The 18,267-nt window shown below is 54.1% G+C and overlaps 1 protein-coding gene across 3 annotated transcripts in view; it reads right to left on the reverse strand.

The window, feature by feature from the left end:
* MYRF (myelin regulatory factor) overlaps window positions 1-18,267 on the reverse strand; it is a 60,372-nt gene that overhangs the window by 13,372 nt on the left and 28,733 nt on the right. For 2 of the 3 annotated variants that reach the window (XM_065683714.1, XM_065683715.1), the window contains 11 exons: window positions 15,581-15,893; window positions 14,782-14,954; window positions 14,570-14,693; window positions 5,908-6,103; window positions 5,377-5,453; window positions 4,163-4,273; window positions 3,746-3,836; window positions 2,581-2,781; window positions 1,958-2,066; window positions 1,519-1,628; window positions 248-408 (listed from right to left, as the gene is read on the reverse strand). In XM_065683714.1, coding sequence (XP_065539786.1) covers window positions 248-408; window positions 1,519-1,628; window positions 1,958-2,066; window positions 2,581-2,781; window positions 3,746-3,836; window positions 4,163-4,273; window positions 5,377-5,453; window positions 5,908-6,103; window positions 14,570-14,693; window positions 14,782-14,954; window positions 15,581-15,893 — 1,666 coding nt within the window. Of the gene's footprint in view, window positions 1-247; window positions 409-1,518; window positions 1,629-1,957; window positions 2,067-2,580; window positions 2,782-3,745; window positions 3,837-4,162; window positions 4,274-5,376; window positions 5,454-5,907; window positions 6,104-14,569; window positions 14,694-14,781; window positions 14,955-15,580; window positions 15,894-17,464; window positions 17,662-18,267 lie in introns of those variants that run through there. The other variant, XM_065683716.1, reaches the window with a different exon arrangement.

Here is an 18,267-nt window from a genome sequence, read left to right on the forward strand (position 1 = left end):
CTCTAAGGCAATGTGGAGACAATGCCACACCATGGTTTTGGGGCTGGTCTAAGAGCAGGTTGTTAGTATGTGTTTGCTGAACCTGTCGGATCAATCTCAACACCTTCATTCTACCCCAGGCCAACTGACAAACACCACCACTCCTCCCCATCTCCCCTGTCCCAAAGCAAGCTGTCACTCAGGGTTGCCTGGGCTCAAAAGGAGCCATCCCTCCTAGCTCCTGTGCCTAAGCTCAGGATGTCCATACCTGAATGCCCCAGAGCTCACGGTTGACTTCATGCTGTCCAAGCGCTTCAGCTTGGCCAGCTTGTGGCTCCACCTCTCCAGCTCATCGATGCGGGTCTCCAGGTTGTCTGTCAGCTTGCACAGCTCCTTCACAGCTCCCACGTTCTCCATGAAGATGCGCTCCTGCAGGCAACAGGTCACAGTGTGAGTGGCCTGGAACAGGAAGACACTCCCACTCCGATGGATCTGGCAGCCCTGGCTGCTCTGCCATGCCCTGTCCCAAGGGAAAGGCTACACAACACCATCATATCTAGATCTCTACAGCCCTTGGATGCAAGAAGTGGTAAATGCTCCATCCCTGGCAGTGTTCAAGGCCAGGCTGGATGGGGCTTGGAGCATCCTGCTCTAGTGGAAGGTGTCCCTGCCCGTGGCAGGGGGTTTGAACTGGATGATCTTCAGGTCCTTTCCAACCCAAACCATTCTACAACTCTGTATTCTCTTTGAACCCAACCAAAACAATGAATGTAAGTGCAGGATGCCTGAGAACTCTCCTACTGGTGCTAATTCAGAGTCCTTCTCACTCACAGAAAACATCCAAGGAGCCCTTGATCAAACCAAGTGAGCAACACTCCCCATCTACCCCTTCTCTGCCCCTCTCCAGCCTTCTTAGTCTGTCTCTTGCTCTACATCACAAGCTGTTGGAGTCATTCTGCAGCATTATCCAACATAGTTAGTCCACATCAATGGAGAGCCCAAATCAAGAAGCTTCTGGAGAGCATCCTTCCCCCTCACATGCGGACAGGACATAAAAGGTCAGGTTCACATCTGCTAGCTGGTGATATAACTGCAGGGATTTAGGCTTCCACCAAGGGAAAACAAGGCACTAAGGTCACTCCTGACCATTCCCACTCTGGACAGTGACGCAGGAGAGAGCTGGCAGCTTTGGGAAGCTGTCCCCTTGCTGCCCTTTGCAGCAAACAGGTTACAGAGAGGTCAGGCAGCCAGGTGCTCTGGGTTATCTTGACATAAGCACCTTATCTTATCTAGAAAGGAGAGATTATGACTAAGAGCCTCCCTACAGGAGCCTGCCAACAGGGAGATGCTCCCTTCCCGAGGGAGATGCTGCCAACTTTCACCAATATCAGGCTAATTCCTCCTTGTTGATGTCTGCTGTCCATCACCTTGAAAGACCAGCCAGGTCTCAAACTCATCTGGCTTAGAAGCACTTCCCAGCCATCAGTTTCCCTCTTCCATTTCCAGCCCCACAGGTTCAACAGCCTCCCTGTCACCAACCTTGTTCACCACCAAGAAGTTCTCAAGGGTCTTCCCATTGGAAAAGACCAGGTCCCCGGTGTCCTTCACAGCTTCAGGGAGGATCTCCTTCACCTCCTGAGCAATGACACCTGCATGGAAACAGCACAGTGGAGGGTCCAGGTGGGCTGGACAAGGTTCCTCTTGGCACAGCTCTTTCTCTGGCCTAAGCAGTCGCTATCATAGAAGCCCTATAAGCCACTGTGGGAAGTGACATCCTCTTTCCCACTCATTAAAGAGGGAATTCCATTAGATGACCAAAGATCAGGTGGTGAGAAGCCCCCTCTTACCTATCCCATGCTTGGGTAGAGCTGCAGGGAAACGCAGGGCTTGGCACCACGAACAAAATGTGGGTTATGGAACATGAAGTCCAGCACTAGACACACAAGCAGGTCACTGTGGTGTGACATAGGGCCCATACCTGTCTCAGAGGTGTTCTCAATGCCCACTGTGGCTGCAAACTCAGGCTTGTAGTTGTAATGCACCAGCCGCATCCGGGAGATCCTTTTCAGCTGCTCTGTGGTGTCCACCTGGATGAGACAGACACATGCAACTCCTAAATGGGATGTTGCTCCTTCAGTTCCCATCATTCTGGCTCCAAGCAGCAAAACCCACTGCAGCTCATGGTAATACCTCTGGGAGACAGCTCTGGACCTGCTCAGACCAGCATCAGGACAAAGAGCATCTGCACTGGGGTTCAAGGACTGTGTCAAAACCTAGTCAATAGGAGCTCAGGTAGCCCATAAGGACTATGTCAAAACCTGATCAACAGGAGCTCAGGTCGCCTATAAGGACTATGTCAAAACCTGATCAGCAGGAGCTCAGGTCGCCCATAAGGACTATGTCAAAACCTAGTCAACACGAGCTCAGGTAGCCCATAAGGACTATGTCAAAACCTAGTCAATAGGAACTCAGGTCGCCCACAAGGACCCATGCCAAATGTCCATAAGGACCATGTCAAATGAGCAGCTGAAACAGGCTCACAAGGACACTCACAACTTCTGTGGTCCCTCAGGTCCCTGATCTGCTCTACCGGGCTCTTACCTCCTGGATGTCCTCCTTCACTCGGGCATCTGAAGGGTGCATCAGCGAGCCCATGACCTTCACATTGCCATGGACCACGAGGGCTTCATCGGGGCGGTCCGTGTTGATGCCAACCCGGCCGTGGTGGAACACGGTGTCAGGGAGCTGTGCCCGCTGCCAGAGCACATCGCTGTCACTCTCAAACTGGCCAGGGTTGGAGGCCTGTGGAGAGACAGGGAAGTGGGGACTGAGAAGCAGCAGATCCAGGGGGAACGAAGCAGTGGTGCTGGGCAGAGGCACTCAGAGGTGGAGACAGAGTGAGGAGGTCAGGAGAGCCCCACAGACACATCCCTCCATGTATGTTGTGGGACCATATAGCAGCAGAGGCTGAGGGCAACAGATGGGATGAACATCTCTAGGTCACGAGATCCTGGCACGCGTGCCCTCTCCAGCCTGCAGCACACTGAATTACAGCCCTAGGAAGCCTTGAGATTGAGCTGAGGCAGTCCCAGCCTTGCAGGGACAGCAAGGAGCTGGACAGCCAGGACAGAGCCAGCAGAGGACAAGCAAGGCTGAGGAGGTCTGAGACAGAGCTTTGCAGCAGCACAAGGCAAAGTGGCAGGGACAGGGATCTGCTGCCACCCCTGGGAACAGATCCCAGCCTGCCCTGACAGCAGAGGCAGCCTCTGTCTAAGCTTGCAGAAACCAAGGCTATGCCTGCTCTGCTCCTCTCCCTAAAGGAATACCCCTGCTTTCTTGAGCTGTTATCTCAGCTATCAAGAGCTGTTCCAACAACCCCAACCAGATCCATGCAGGACAATAGGAGACCAAACGACATGGCTGCTGCTCCTAGGTCCCAGATCCTGGGGTTCTGCCCTGCTGCTGTGGTTCTGTGACCCACAAGGGATGGGCAGTCCAGGCTGTCTGCAATTCCCTGTGATGGGCAACAAGGAGGCTGCAAGTTCTTACATGTCCTGAGGCTACTCTGATGCAGGATGTGTGGAAAGGATGGAGCCAGAAGGCAGGCATGGACAGAGAGAAGGAAAGCTAAGAGTTTGGAGAAGGTGGGAAAGGGAAGGGTGGGGAAAGCACTGAAAAGCCAGAGGAAGGAAGGAGGATCACCCAGGACATCCAGCAATGGACTATCGGGTACCTGCAGAGGATGAGGGAGGAGAAAGAGACTTACCCTGACAATGATGCGTTCTGAAATGTGGGCAGCCAGCGTGTAGTTCTGGTTCTGTGCGTGTGCCTGCAAGGCTACCACGAGCATAAAGTACCTGCCAAGAGGAAAAACAGGTCAGGGTGCCATCCTGCACTGGGTACTGCTGAGCCTGCTCCCCCTCTGGAGGCTGAGGTGGGCTTGGAACATCCCCTCTCCATGTGCTGTGGGGCACAAGCACTGTCCCCAGTGCCTCACAGAGTAGAAGACCCTTCTTGTGGCCGTAGCAGACACCTCCTCTCCTGCACACAGACAAGGGGGGGTCAATCCAGGACCATCTCCCATGTCTCCCTCCATCCAGTCACATTGCAGAAGCCAAGGACTGGCACATCCATAAGCCTTGAGTGCTCAGAATGGCTTGGAGGAGGCATCCGTGCTCCTCACCTCTGGTCTGGATTGGGTTTGCCTTTCTTCCTCATGTTGTTGGCTGTGGTCTCGCTGAAGTGCAGCCGCCCCACGGTGACTTTGGTGACCTGCTCTGGAGGCAGGGTGACCCTGAGGAGGGAAAAGAAATAAAAAGGACATGGAACTGTTGGAACAAGTCCAGAGGAGGCCACGAGGATGATCAGGGGACTGGAGCACCTCCCGTATGAAGACAGGCTGAGGAAGTTGGGGCTGTTCAGCCTGGAGAAGAGAAGGCTGCGTGGGGACCTCAGAGCAGCTTCCAGTACCTGAAGGGGGCCTATAGGGATGCTGGGGAGGGACTCTTCATTAGGGACTGTAGTGACAGGACAAGGGGTAACGGGTTAAAACTTAAACAGGGGAAGTTTAGATTGGATATAAGGAGGAAATTCTTTCCTGTTAGGGTGGTGAGGCACTGGAATGGGTTTCCCAGGGAGGTTGTGAATGCTCCATCCCTGGCGGTGTTCAGGGCCAGGTTGGATGAAGCCTTGGGTGGGATGGTTTAGTGTGAGGTGTCCCTGCCTATGGCAGGGGGGCTGGAACTGGATGATCTTGAGGTCCTTTCCAACCCTAACTACTCTATGATTCTATGATGACACTGCTGGAGAGGAGGTGATTGGGGAAAGGCTGCGTGGGGACCTCAGAGCAGCTTCCAGTGTCTGAAGGGGGCTACAAGGATGCTGCAGAGGGACTCTTCATCAGGGACTGTAGTGACAGGACAAGGGGTGATGGGTTCAAACTGAACCAGGGGAAGTTTAGATTGGATATAAGGAGGAAGTTCTTTACTTGTAAGGGTGCTGAGGCACTGGAATGGGTTGCCCAGGGAAGTTGTGAATGCTCCATCTCTGGCAGTGTTCAAGGCCAGGTTGGACAGAGCCTTGGGTGAGATGGTTTAGTGTGAGATGTCCCTGCCCATGGCAGGGGGGTTGGAATTGGATGATCTTAATGTCCTTTCCAACCCTAACTATTCTATGATTCTACAGCCATCTCCTGGCCTGCTCTATCAAGGCATGGCTATGAACTGGGCATGTAAATGGTATGTAAAGAGAGGAAAATTTTGCTGTGGGAAGCACTGGAGCAAACTGGAGAGCATGACACTCACAGCGTGATCCTGAGACCTACAGCTCAGCCCCTTTCACCCTCTTTTGCTGTTGCTGAAGCCCCAGCATCACTTCTCCTACACAAACAATACTCACGTCACAGGGTTGAAGGGCCGTTTGCTGCGGTCAGACTGCGACTGCTCTATGTTGATCGACTGGTTCAAGGCCTCTAGCTGAAGACAAAGATTGGGGCATGTGACAAAGAGCAGAAAGTGAGACCTTCCCCATCCCACCTCCTTCAGCCCAGCACAGGGTAGCTGTCTGCCCAGCCCTCCTATCACTCAGTACAACTGACTTGCAACACCCAACTTGAAGGTAGTCATTGGCCAAGCACGGCTTGGACAATGGGGTGTCTGAGGGTGAAAGGATCTTCCCAAATTTCCTATATACCTCCAGAATCAAAGGTGAGTGAAAGGCAGCCCTGAAGACACCCAGGCATGGTGTGTCCATGGAGCTGAGCCCATCTTAGCACTCATTAATCAAGATCTGCCTTGTTCTGGCCATCAGCACTCTCCTACACACTCCTCTATGACTTAGCTCATGAAGATGAGGTGTTGCTTGATCACAGCTTGCTAAGAACCCCCTTCTCCCTGCTGGATTTGCTGCTGGCCCTTAGCTCCCGCTTGCCTTCACTCCGTGCAGCTTCAGGTAGAAGCACTCTAAGGGTTTCAGGCCCTCGGGGGTCTTCACATACTTCGGATCTCCAAGCATGCCGATGTAGACCGTGACCTGGAAGTGATTCTTCTTCTGGCACACAAAGGCATCGTCACCCACAGAGAAGTTGAACCCTTTGTCAGCATCTACACGGTACGTGAGCATCGGGCTGTGGAGAAGGCAACGAGAGTTAGAGCTGTGCACCCCACAGAGGGTAATGCTGGTGGGGGGAAGGATGAGCCACACACCCACAGCAGAGGCAAGGAGGGGTGCATGGGGCATGGTACATGGCCATGTTCTGGGGTATGGATGCGCATGGGAAGGGCTGGGCAGACAGCTCACCACTGTGTCCCACCAGACACGAACAGTCCCACCACCACAGGTGGGGAAGACCACATCACACATACAGCCACAAAGCAATCCTGAGGCACAGCAGGCACATGGGAGGGGAAGGAGGGTTGTGTTGGGGCAAAAGAGATGGCCTCTGATACCATCCCTCCTGTCTTGCACTGATGCTGCTCTTGGGGCTCATAGGCACAGGCAGACCCTGCCCAACATGAGCCCAACACTTAGCTTGAGCCCAACACTTAGCTTAAGCCCACGCAGCAACCCGCCCTACTGTGCAGGGGTGAGAGCTCAGAGGTCCATAGCTCCTTGAAGCTGCAGGATTTGCTTTAGGTGGGTCCTCAGCTGGAAGGGAATATGGTTCCTGTGCTGTGGCAGTGTGAGCCTGCAGCCAGAACCCCCCCCATGCGCTGGGCTGCACCCCCAGAGCGTGAGCAGCAGCTCAGGGAGGGGATTGTCCCCCTTTGCTGTGCTCTGGGGAGAACCCCCTGCAGTCCTGATCCAGCTCTGGGGTCAGGTAGGGACAGGCCACAGGGAATGGCTTGAACCTGCCAGAGGGGAGACTGAGATGAGCTCTTAGGCAGAAGCTCTTCCCTGGGAGGGTGCTGAGGCGCTGGCACAGGGTGCCCAGAGAAGCTGTGGCTGCCCCATCCCTGGCAGTGCTCAAGGCCAGGCTGGACACAGGGGCTTGGAGCAAGCTGCTCCAGTGGAAGGGGTCCCTGCCCGTGGCAGGGGTTGGAGCTGGATGGGCTTTAAGCTTCCTTCCAACCCAAACCAGGCTGGGATTCTACGACTAGTGTTTGACAAGGATGCTGGGGCACCACCCCTCCATATGCCGCACTATAGCACTAATACTATAAACATAGCACAATAGGAACCACTACATGTTACCATTGCCTTTCTGAGTGCTGCTCAGCCCTGGCTCAACCTCCACAGCCTGCCCAAGGCCTGGAGCAGACCCTTTAGTGCTGCTCACTGGGAGAAGCAGCTCAGGCTCACCTGAAGGGCTGTCCCACACCTCTGCTTGCTTCCCCCATCACATTCCCAGTGTTGCCTGCCCTAACCCCTGCCACCGCCTGCATGCTGGATTCCCAAACTCACACCCCCTTGCTCCGGCTGCTGCTCCAGCTCCGGCAGGTCCAGAGGAGGAGGAGGGAGAGGGGGCCCTGGCTACCCTACCAGCTGGAGAGGTTTAATCTACATCTCTTTAATGGGCTGGTTCCTATGGGAACAAGGGAAATACGTGGCCTCTGCAGCAAGTCCTTTTCTCCCACCATTCAAAAACCCACCCCTGGGCTGCTGGGCCCCTGGGGCACAGCTTGCCCTTGGTGGTAGGGCAGAAGATGCCTCTTCTCCCACCTCCCCATCAAGCAGCTCTAGCAGCACATCCCAAACCCACTGTAACTGAAGAGCTATGGATGAGGCAAAGGGGAGCTCAGCCTTGACATAGAATCATAGAATCATAGAATAGTTAGGGTTGGAAAGGACCTCAAGATCATTCAGTTCCAACCCCCCTGCCATGGGCAGGGACACCTTACACTAAACCATCCCACCCAAGGCTTCATCCAACCTGGCCTTGAACACCGCCAGGGATGGAGCACTCACAACCCCCCTGGGCAACCCATTCCAGTGCCTCACCACCCTCACAGGGAAGAATTTCCTCCTTATATCCAATCTAAACTTCCCCTGTTTAAGTTTTAACCTGTTACCCCTTGTCCTGTCACTACAGTCCCTGACGAAGAGTCCCTCCCCAGCATCCCTATAGGCCCCCTTCAGATACTGGAAGGCTGCTATGAGGTCTCCACGCAGCCTTCTCTTCTCCAGGCTGAACAGCCCCAACTTCCTCAGCCTGTCTTCATACGGGAGGTGCTCCAGTCCCCTGATCATCCTCGTGGGCTTAAAGCCTCTGGAATGCTCTTCCACAAAAGCAGACCTTTTGTGGCTTCCACCTTATTACAGACAGACACAGCCCAGAGCAATGGGAGGGGACCGGGAAGCAGGAGATTGGGAAAGGTCACTCTCGCTCCCCTGTTATCCCTTCCTTTCTTCTGGGAATAAAGGCATCCTCCCCCAGACATGCTTGAGGGGTTAATGTGCATGAAACCTGCAATAACGCTGGGATGACCACGAGCAACTACTCATTACTTGCACCCCAGGGACCCGAGGCTGTCGTGCCCTGTCCCAAACACAAACCAGACGGTGGGAGCAGAGCACTACCTTAGCCCAGAAGCACGAGAGGAATTCCCCTCTGTGCTCTCACCCTCCTCCTAACCTCGGCCCTCAATTCTCTGTCTGGCTCTTCCTGATGGCAAGCAGTGGCTGGGACTGGCCCAAGCACCCCCTGTGCTCCCTCCAAGGATGGTGGGGCCATTCCCAACTGCTTTCTCTGCCTCTGCCTGTGTCTTTCCAGCACCCTGAGTGTTCACCACTTGCCCCATTGTATTTTAACAGAGAAAGATGAGGAGAGGGAGGGTCTGACTGAAATTCCAAACCATCGATGCTTCCAAAACATGCTCTGGTTCACATCAAACTGATGGCTGCAAAACATGTGCCAACAGAGGGGAGAGTCAGGCTCCCCCTCCTCTGTCTTCTAGAAACGCCTAAATCCTCATCTCACAGGTTCCTTTCCTCTGAGTTTTCCTTATGGCTGGGGCTGGGGCATTCCCCAAAGTGGGATCCTGCACTGGGATAGATGGGAGGCAAGAAGCTGCTTTCCAGGTGTCAAAGAGCCCAGGGATCCCCCCAGCCTTCTGGCCATCACTATGCCAAGGAGCTGCTCCCAGCTCACCCCCACTGCAGGATGGGGTATCCCTTGGATCTCCTGTTCCAGTGGTTTTCCACTCTCACACTGTAAATCCCACCTGGAAGCAGCAAATCCACTCCCTCACCACCATGTGCTGCCTGTGGCACTGTCAGGACTCTGGTGACCCTTATAAAACCCATCCTCCCCTTCCTGTTAACCCAAAGGGATCTCAGTGACTATCACCCTGCCCTGGACCCACTCCTCGGGCAGCAGTGCCCCTCTCTGATGGGTGGCTGCAGTAAATGGGGTGATAGGAGAAGAAAGGGCAGGCGACCCCGAGGCAGGAGTGGTTCCTGGATATAGGGATGACACCAGCTGCTGACAAGGCAACATCCCAGGGGCAGCCAAAGCCATGCTGGCTTTTCCCAGGGAGAGTCAGAGGGCAAAGTGTCAGGAATCAAGGGCTGGGGTCAAATGGATTGTTTTAGCCAAAATGCCCCCACTGACAGAAGCAGATTAAGGCCAGGAGCAGAGGAGAGGAGGTTTTTCCTAATCCAAGTGAAGGTGAGAGGTTGCAAACTCCTCACAGCCATGGCTGGCATCACACTTAGTGGAGCAGGGCACAACCTCGTCCTCCACATTGAAGTGCAAAGGAAAAGACACTGCAAGGAGAGATGTCTCTAAAGGGATCTGTACTGGGATCCGTGAGCGAGAGCAGGATCCCAGAGGGATGCTCGCATGCCTCAACTGTTTACTCTCTGGAAGAAAAACCTCCCCCATTTCCCTCCTCCTTCCTTCCAGGTTCCCCAACACCTCAACCACTCCTACAATGTAATGGCTGGAGACTCCCCAACTCAAGGAGCACTCACTAATTCCATGCACTGATAGAATCGGTCTGGTTTATGTTGGAAGGGAGCTTAAAGCTCACCCAGTTCCAAGCCCTGCCACAGGCAGGGACCCCTTCCACTGGAGCAGCTTGCTCCAAGCCCCTGTGTCCAACCTGGCCTTGAGCACTGCCAGGGATGGGGCAGCCACAGCTTCTCTGGGCACCCTGTGCCAGCGCCTCAGCACCCTCACAGGGAAGAGCTTCTGCCTAAGAGCTCATCTCAGTCTCTGCTCTGGCAGGTTCAAGCCATTCCCCTTGGCCTGTCCCTCCAGGCCCTTGCCCAAAGCCCCTCTCCATGTTTCCTGCAGCCCCTTTAGGCACTGGAGCTGCTCTCAGGTCTCCCCAGAGCCTTCCCTTCTCCAGGCTCAGCACCCTCCATGGTCCCTTCAGCTACCTCAGGTACACTCACATCATGAGACCTCAGCAATCCATCACCACAGGACTAACCAAGGTGGCCAAGAGGGCCAACAGACCATGTCACTAACCCAAAACACATCCAGCAGGACTGGACCACATCACACCGGTGCCCATCCCCTTGGTGAGATCAGGATCTGCAGTGAGGTTTGGTGTTTATAAGGACACTACTTCCAAGCAAGGAGCGCAAGCTCGCGTTTAGCCTGAACATGGAGAGCACCAGTTTGCTTGATGGGAAGAGGACAGCACCAGTTCCCAGGCTGAGTGCAGAGCAGAGGAGCTCTGGGCTCAGCATGGAACGTTTCTGTTGAGGGCTGCTCTACCCTTCCCCAGCTGCCTTCCCTCAAACTAAACAAAGGTGGGGAGGGAGGAGGGAGCCTGCTGGCATTTATCAGAGCACGCTGTCAGGGAGATGAATTACCCCTGCTCCCAGGAGGGAATTACTCAGCTGCCTGCTTCCAGACCTCTTCGGCACCGCTGCTGGAAACCAGTGAACCCTTCTGATGGTTCGGCGAGCCTCAAACCACAAAACCAGTGCAAAAGACAAGGAGAACTAAATTATCCATAACATTCATCCACAGACTTGGGGCTCCTTCATCCAACACTCAGAATCCTCAGCCAAACATAAGCAAAAGGCTGAGACACAAGCCCAGCAAGCCAAGGCACAGATTTCCAGGCACCTCCAATTGAATCCATGTAGAATCATAGAATCATAGAATAGTTAGGGTTGGAAAGGACCTCAAGATCATCTAGTTCCAACCCCCCTGCCATGGGCAGGGACACCTCACACTAAACCATCCCACCCAAGGCTTCATCCAACCTGGCCTTGAACACCGCCAGGGATGGAGCATTCACAACCTCCCTGGGCAACCCATTCTAGTGCCTCACCACTCTCACAGGAAAGAATTTCCTCCTTATATCCAATCTAAACTTCCCCTGTTTCAGTTTGAGCCTGTTACCCCTTGTAACAACCCTTCTTTCCTTCCCTCCATTTCCTTAATCCAGCTTCATTCTAAGTCTGTGTTAAGCCTAAATCCAGGTAATTCATATGATTCCCTCTTCTCCTGGTAGAAGGCTGCTGCAGGGCTGCTCCATGGGGATTCCTAGGGGCAGGGAATCAGTTGTCATTCACACAACTGTACGCACATTCACTGCACAGGTCTCTTAGAAGGTAAGAAAAGCTACTTAGGAACTGCAGAATTAGTTCAGATCCCCCCATGCCGTCCCCATCTTGCTGAGCCATGGCAATAGGTGAGAAAACAGAGCTCCAAGGTACCCAGCCCAGAACAGCAGGAAAAGAGTAGTGGTTGATGGGCCACTTCTCTGCAGCTTTCTGCCAGGAAGATGACTGAACAGAGATGAAATTGTCCACTCATTCACAGGCACAAGATACAGATGTGATCTGATGTGACAGCTACACTCACTGCATAAGAGAGAGCTCTTCGATGGGCTCAAATGGTGCTGAGACAAGCTGGAAGGAGCTCTCACAGGGCAACTGATCATTGCAAACCCTAGAGGAGACTCTTCCAAGGAACAAACAACATGCAGTGATGGTTACCAGTGAACTCGATGATCTGAAGGGTCTTTTCCAACCTAAATGGTTCTATACACAAGGACCTAATTTTGTGTGAGCAAGAGGAGAACAGGATCCCGCAAGGGCTGGAGCAGCTCTGTTCTGGAGCCAGGCTGAGAGAGCTGGGCTGGGGCAGCCTGGACAAGAGAAGGCTCCTGAAGGGGAGACCTGAGAGCAGCTCCAGTGCCTAAAGGGGCTGCAGGAAACCTGGAGAGGGGCTTGGGACAAGGGCCTGCAGGGACAGGCCAAGGGGAATGGCTCGAACCTGCCCGAGGGGAGACTGAGATGAGCTCTTGGGCAGAAGCTCTTCCCTGTGAGGGTGCTGAGGCACTGGCACAGGGTGCCCAGAGAAGCTGTGGCTGCCCCATCCCTGGCAGTGCTCAAGGCCAGGTTGGACACAGGGGCTTGGAGCAAGCTGCTCCAGTGGAAGGTGTTGGGGTTGGAGCTGGATGGGCTTTAAGGTCCCTTCCAGCCCAAACCATTCCATGATATATTCTGGTGCAGCGCCCTACCAGGAGAACAAAGAGATCTTCCACGTAGAAGCAGATGTAGGTTCAGCTTGCAGAGGCTCTCTTAGAGCTACCTGGCCTCAAACCCATCACAAAGGAGCGAAAGTCCACTGAGGCAGTGTGTAAACTGAAAATTACCAATCAACCTTGACCTTAACCCTTAATTCTGGTCAAATCCAGCACCACAACAGAGTGCACGTGGGTTCCTCAAATCTACATGAAGTCAGGTAAAAGGAATTTACTCATTACACAAGGGGACAATGACCTAAATGCCACTGAAGTGGGTTTGCCCTGGCTAAATCCTAAAAGCAGGTATTAAGGAGGTGAGCCCAAGTGGTCCAAAGAACATGGGCTGGGTTTGCAGAAGTTAAATGCTGGGGTTTGCAGCACTTCAGCAGCTTCTCTGTTGCCAATGCAGTGTAGTTTGCTTTGTCAGTCTGCCTGTATGATGCTGGAGTCCATGGATAATCTCTGGAACAAGGAACATAACAGGGACTGGAACACTTGCAGATGGTCTGTGACAAACTGAAAGGGTTGTGACGTGGTTCAGATGAGAAACCATGTACCCAGCGCAGGTATATAGTGAGATGGAAGGAAAAGGGGACTCATTATGCCCAAGACAAAAGCAAGGCTGTGCAAAAGGTCTGCTCCAGGATGCACAGAGCTCTTTGGACACTGCTGACTGCACAAGGTGCTTCTGTAGTATTGAAAGCCCTACGGAGACTGAAAGTATGGCCCAAGTCAGAGAAGCACCTGGACACAAGGCAAAGGTAGTGAGGCTCAAGGCTAGAGGCATTATTGGCACAAAAAGAGAGTCTGGGAGAAGCAGGAACAGCAGCAATAGGCAAAGGTGGCTTTGGCAGGGAGGAAATCAGTGTCACAACTGCCCAGAAGCAGCTGATATTCCTCCTGAAGGTGGGAGATGCTTCCTTTATGGAAACAGGTTAGTAAAGCACAAGTAACCCCCCTCTGCAAATCAACCCTCTCCTGCTGTGGTGGGGAAAACAGCCACAAACACAGCGTCTGCCAATGACTGGGTGTCCCCAGTGAAGTAACCAACTCCAACAGCCCGTTCTCATAGGGAACAACCCCCGGCATTGCCCAGTCACCTCAGGTCTGTGTTACAGACTGGTGCAAGGACCGAGGCTGGGGATGCACAAGGGCTTACAGCAGCACACCCCTGCACATCCCAGGTCCTGCTCTGCCCCCATGACCTGGGTCCTGGCTCCCATCCTGATCCAGGCAAAGTGGGATAAGAGTCTTGGGTCATTCGGTGTCACAGACAACAGAGCACCCCCTCCTCCATGTCCCCCAAGAGGACCCCTTCCAGCCCCTGGCTGAGCATAAAGAGGAGGAGGGGAAACAGGGGGAGGTTCGTTTGCTCCCAGAGAGGTTCCTGGAAGCCAGCCTGCTGCTTGCCAGCTCTCTGTCACCTCCAAGGAATGCAGGGAGGATCCAGAGTGGTTTCCTCCTGAGCACTCCTCTTTCCCTGTGCAGCTGGTCCTTGCGCTGCCTCCACCCTTCACAACCTTCCAGCTCCCAGCCCCTCACTGCTCCCTGCTCCCCACCTACCTCTGCCACCCCTTTCCTCTCCACCCTCTCCCTTTGCCCCTCTGCCACCCCTCCTGGCTTCCCAGCTTTCCTCAACCCCCTCTCTCTTCCTTCCCTTCTCTCCTCTGCCCATCAACCATTCCCGCTCCTCCTCCTCAGGCTCCTCTCCATGCTGCCCTCAAGCTGTGCTGAAGTGGCTCTAGATTACCTCCAGCCATCCTTGCTATGCATTGTCTAGGAAATCCTAACACTTCAACTCCAGGTCCCTGGGCAGGAGGAAAAGGAGCTGCTGGTCCCAACCACGCTCAGAGCAAGGTTTGCATAGCCAATACAACCCTCCATGGAAGACCAAGGTCTGAGTAGCTGCTGAACTATCACCTCCAGCACCAACCCGTGTCTTAAATCCTCCATCAGCCCTGTGGAAGTACAGAGGAGTAACTTGCCCAATAGCAAAGGTACTGTGGGGAGAGCATCTCCACCACAACGCAGGCAAGCAGAGATCAGGAGGTGATAGGAGAGGACTATGGGGTGTCCAGGTTGATCTTTGTCCCATCTTGTGAGTATGATGCCCCCAGCTTCACTCCCTTGCCTCCTAAGGTGGACAAATTACTCACAGTTCCTTGTAGTTGGCGTCATACAGAGTTGCCCACTTGTTCTGTTGATGTGGCTGCCACTTTATAGACTGGTAGTTGGGATCCAAGTAGGAGCCGTTCAAGCTGTCGTTATCTTGGATCAGGCCTGGAATGAGGGGAAAACACTTATTCCTATCCCTCTGAGACAGCGTCCAGCTGGGAAGAGCACAAGGAAGCCCTTGGCACTCACATACCTGGTGAGAGCGCTCCTGGCTGGTGCCAGGGAGGTGTTTGGACTCTATCAGGGTTCAGTGGCACCGACCCCATCCCTGGCTCCTGCTTTATCAGCCCGTTGAGCATCTGGGCATTGAGGGTGTTGGGGGGAGACTCAGAGTGTTTCCTCTTCTTGGCAGGATGCACCGGGAGGCTGCAGGGACCATGGGAAAGCAAAGGCTGAGCAGAGAAGCAAGAGGTGGGCAGAAAACAGCCCCTGACCAGGCACAAGGCTGGGATCTCCCATAGAAACCTGCATGCAGGGAGCCCACAGGCTCGTTCATCTCTATCAGCATCTTCTACCATTGCCTAGGAAATCCAAACACTTAATTCAAACTCCAGGTCCTTGCTAAGCCTGGGCAGCAGGAAAGGGACCTGCTGGTCCAAACCATGCTCAGGACATGTATTTGCCTATACAACCCTCCATCACAGACCAAGGTCTGAGTCGCATCTCAACTACAACCAAAGCTGCTCTTACAGCCCTAGTCCCAAGCTCAGTGGCTCTGCCAACCCCCGAGCTCAGTGCCAGCCATGCACTGAACCACATCTTTGCTTTCCTCTTGTCCCCACCACCCACCTCCAAGCCATGCCCATGCCCCACACTTCAGGTCATCTCCACCTCAGTGGCACCCCATCTTGCTCCCATAGAACCAGGGCAAGCTCCTTAACTTGGAGTTAAACCCAGTCATTCTGCTCATGCATCTTCAAGCCTCCCTCATCCTCCCCGTTCCCCAAACCCCACCAATAGCTCTGCAAAGCCCCAGTGCCCCGAGTCCTTACTCTGCTCCGTGTTGCTGGAGAAGCTGGTGCAGCATCTGCGACTGCTGAGCATGGTGGAGGTCAGCAGGGGCCATCCCCTGCCCGATGCCATATGGTGGCAGCAGGGGCTCAGCCTTCATGTACATGTCCCGCTGCAGGCTGGGGTAGTGCGGGGTGTGCTGCTGCTGGTGCGGGTGAGGAGGAGGAGGAGGAGGACCTGGGAGATGGGGTGGTGGTGGTGGAGGAGGAGGAGGAGGAGGAGGATGCTCCAGGCGAGAAGGGGGAGTCATGTGGCACATGTTCTCGGGGGTCATGGTCCGGAGGAGGTGAGGATCTTGAAGAGAGAAAGAGTCAGAGGTGTTAGAGCAGCAGGTAGGGACGTGCACTGGGTCCTAAAGCCAGGTCCAGCACTGATGCAGCACTCCTCTGCCCCTGAACCATCCTAGTTATCTTCAGGGCCGGGTTGGATGGGGCTTGGAGCAACCTGCTCTAGTGGAAGGTGTCCCTGCCTGGAGCCTGGGGGAGGAATTGGGTGAGCTTTAAGGTCCCTTGAACCCAAACCATCCCGTGACGTTCATGAATCCGTATCTCACTGCTCTTCCAACCTAGTCTCAGCACGGCTGTCTCCTTACCTACCCCATCTGCCCTTCAGGGATTCCCTTCTCATGTCAGCAGCCTTGGCTGCCAACTGCAGGCACAGGCCGTGTCCAAGTGGTATCTACAGAGCAAGGACACAGCAGGGTCCTGGCCGGCTGATAAAGGGACATCACCGCTACGAAACCTGTTGTGCTATGCATCTTCTGAGGAGAGGGGAGACTGGAGGGGTCAGCACAAGGAAGCAGGCAGGGCCCAGTATCTTGAAGCCCAAAGGCCCAGAACTCAAAGTGCAATCAGGTCCTCAGGATGAAGGAGAGGGAAGATGCCCACAAACACTCCTGGTGTTTGTTAAACCCAGGTATCATATGGATGCAGTGGAAGCATGTCTTTAGGAATCCCCAGGGAGCTTTTGTGTTACCTTTGTATTTCCCTTCAAACAAAAAAGCCATCAACCATGATATTCCTGTAGCACCAAGGAACTACATGGACCATTGGACCACATTGCCCACAATGGGGGCAAATGATCCAAGAGTCAGGAACAGCATCTGAAGCCTGTGCCTGGAAATGCAGAGCTGCAGAGAAAGCACCTGAACTTGGCCTGATTTTACTGCTTCTGGGCATCGCAAAGATAACCCATTTCATGATGCCAGAGCTCCTTGTAGCTGTGGACCACAGCACCCTGCCAAGAAACCAGACCATCACCCACTGATAGAGCCTTGAGAAGCCAAAGGTGGGCTTCATCCCACTCAGCACTGCTCAGCTCAGAGCTTGGGGTCCCAGCTTGGTGTGTTGCCTAGTCTCTATAGTCATAGAATCATGGAACAGAATCCAAGTGGTTTGTGTTGGAAGGGAGCTTAAAGCTCACCCAGCTCCAACCCCAACCCCTTCCACTGGAGCAGCTTGCTCCAAGCCCCTGTGTCCAACCTGGCCTTGAGCACTGCCAGGGATGGGGCAGCCACAGCTTCTCAGCACCCTCACAGGGAAGATTTCAACACCACTCCCAAAGCTTGAGCTTGATAAGGAGTCCATGACAGCACGGGCCCTTTAAAACAGCACAAAGGACAGGTAAACTCAGATACCCTCCTGAGACCTCCCCAGAACCCAGTGTACCACATCTGTGCTGCAGAACACATTCAGGTTGGGTCAAAACCTGGTGGAAGCCCATCACCTAAGAGGAACTGGGACTAAAAGACCCAGGGAGTGACAAAAGTACAGCCCCAGGCTCTGACCAGGAGCTCTCTGCTCGGTTTTCTGCTGTGGGAAACACACAACCTGGTCCCCAGCCCCACAGAGCAAACTTTCACCCACCTTCTCTTCAGCAGGACAAAGCCCATCTGTTTCCACAGCCTTTACCTAAGGGCTGGAGGACCAGCACATCCAGGGACCTGCCATAGCTGTTACAAAGACATGGAGGGCGATAACATAGAAGATATCCACTGGGTCTTTGCCAGGCTGCATCCCTAAGGAGGTGCCACCAACCAGCCCTGAGCCAGACACTGGTCTGGATGGACTTTGTCCTCAGAGCAACCAGTGACTGGTTGACTAATGAGGCCAAAGCACTTGACCAGGAACCAGTATAAACTCCTCCTGTTGCAAGGGCTGGAGAAGTGACCTGTATTTATGTCACTGAGCCCTCCTACTGCTGGGACAGGGCTGCTTCCACCCGTTCTGCTCCCTGCCAAACTCTCTCAGAGCCCTTCTCCAGCACACATGGAATGGATTCCTCTGCCTTGTGGAGCTGTCCCAGGGACCAGCACTGGGGCTCCAAGGAGAAGGGGATGTCTCCATCCTGAGGAGGTTGAAGATGAGGACCAAGGCTGAGAGGTAACATTCCTGGGATAGAGTATTCCTCTGCTTTCCAGCTGGTGAGAAGTGATGGGGAACAACATCCCCCTTCCCCAGCTCCGCTCCTGCCATCCTGACACTCAACTTCCACCTTGGAGCAAAGACTAGCACCACTCAACAACACAGCCAGCCAGGCAGCTTTGGCACTGCTCATCCCAATGATGGATACAGATCCAACAGCCCCACAGCAACCCTTGGAGGCCCAGCCTGCATAGAAGGACAGTGGCATCAGGGCTGGGAGAGGAGCCTCGTGTCCTCCCCTGAGG

This window comes from Lathamus discolor, chromosome 6 (genome assembly GCF_037157495.1).
Source record: "Lathamus discolor isolate bLatDis1 chromosome 6, bLatDis1.hap1, whole genome shotgun sequence".
NCBI classification, from domain to species: Eukaryota; Metazoa; Chordata; class Aves; order Psittaciformes; family Psittacidae; genus Lathamus; species Lathamus discolor.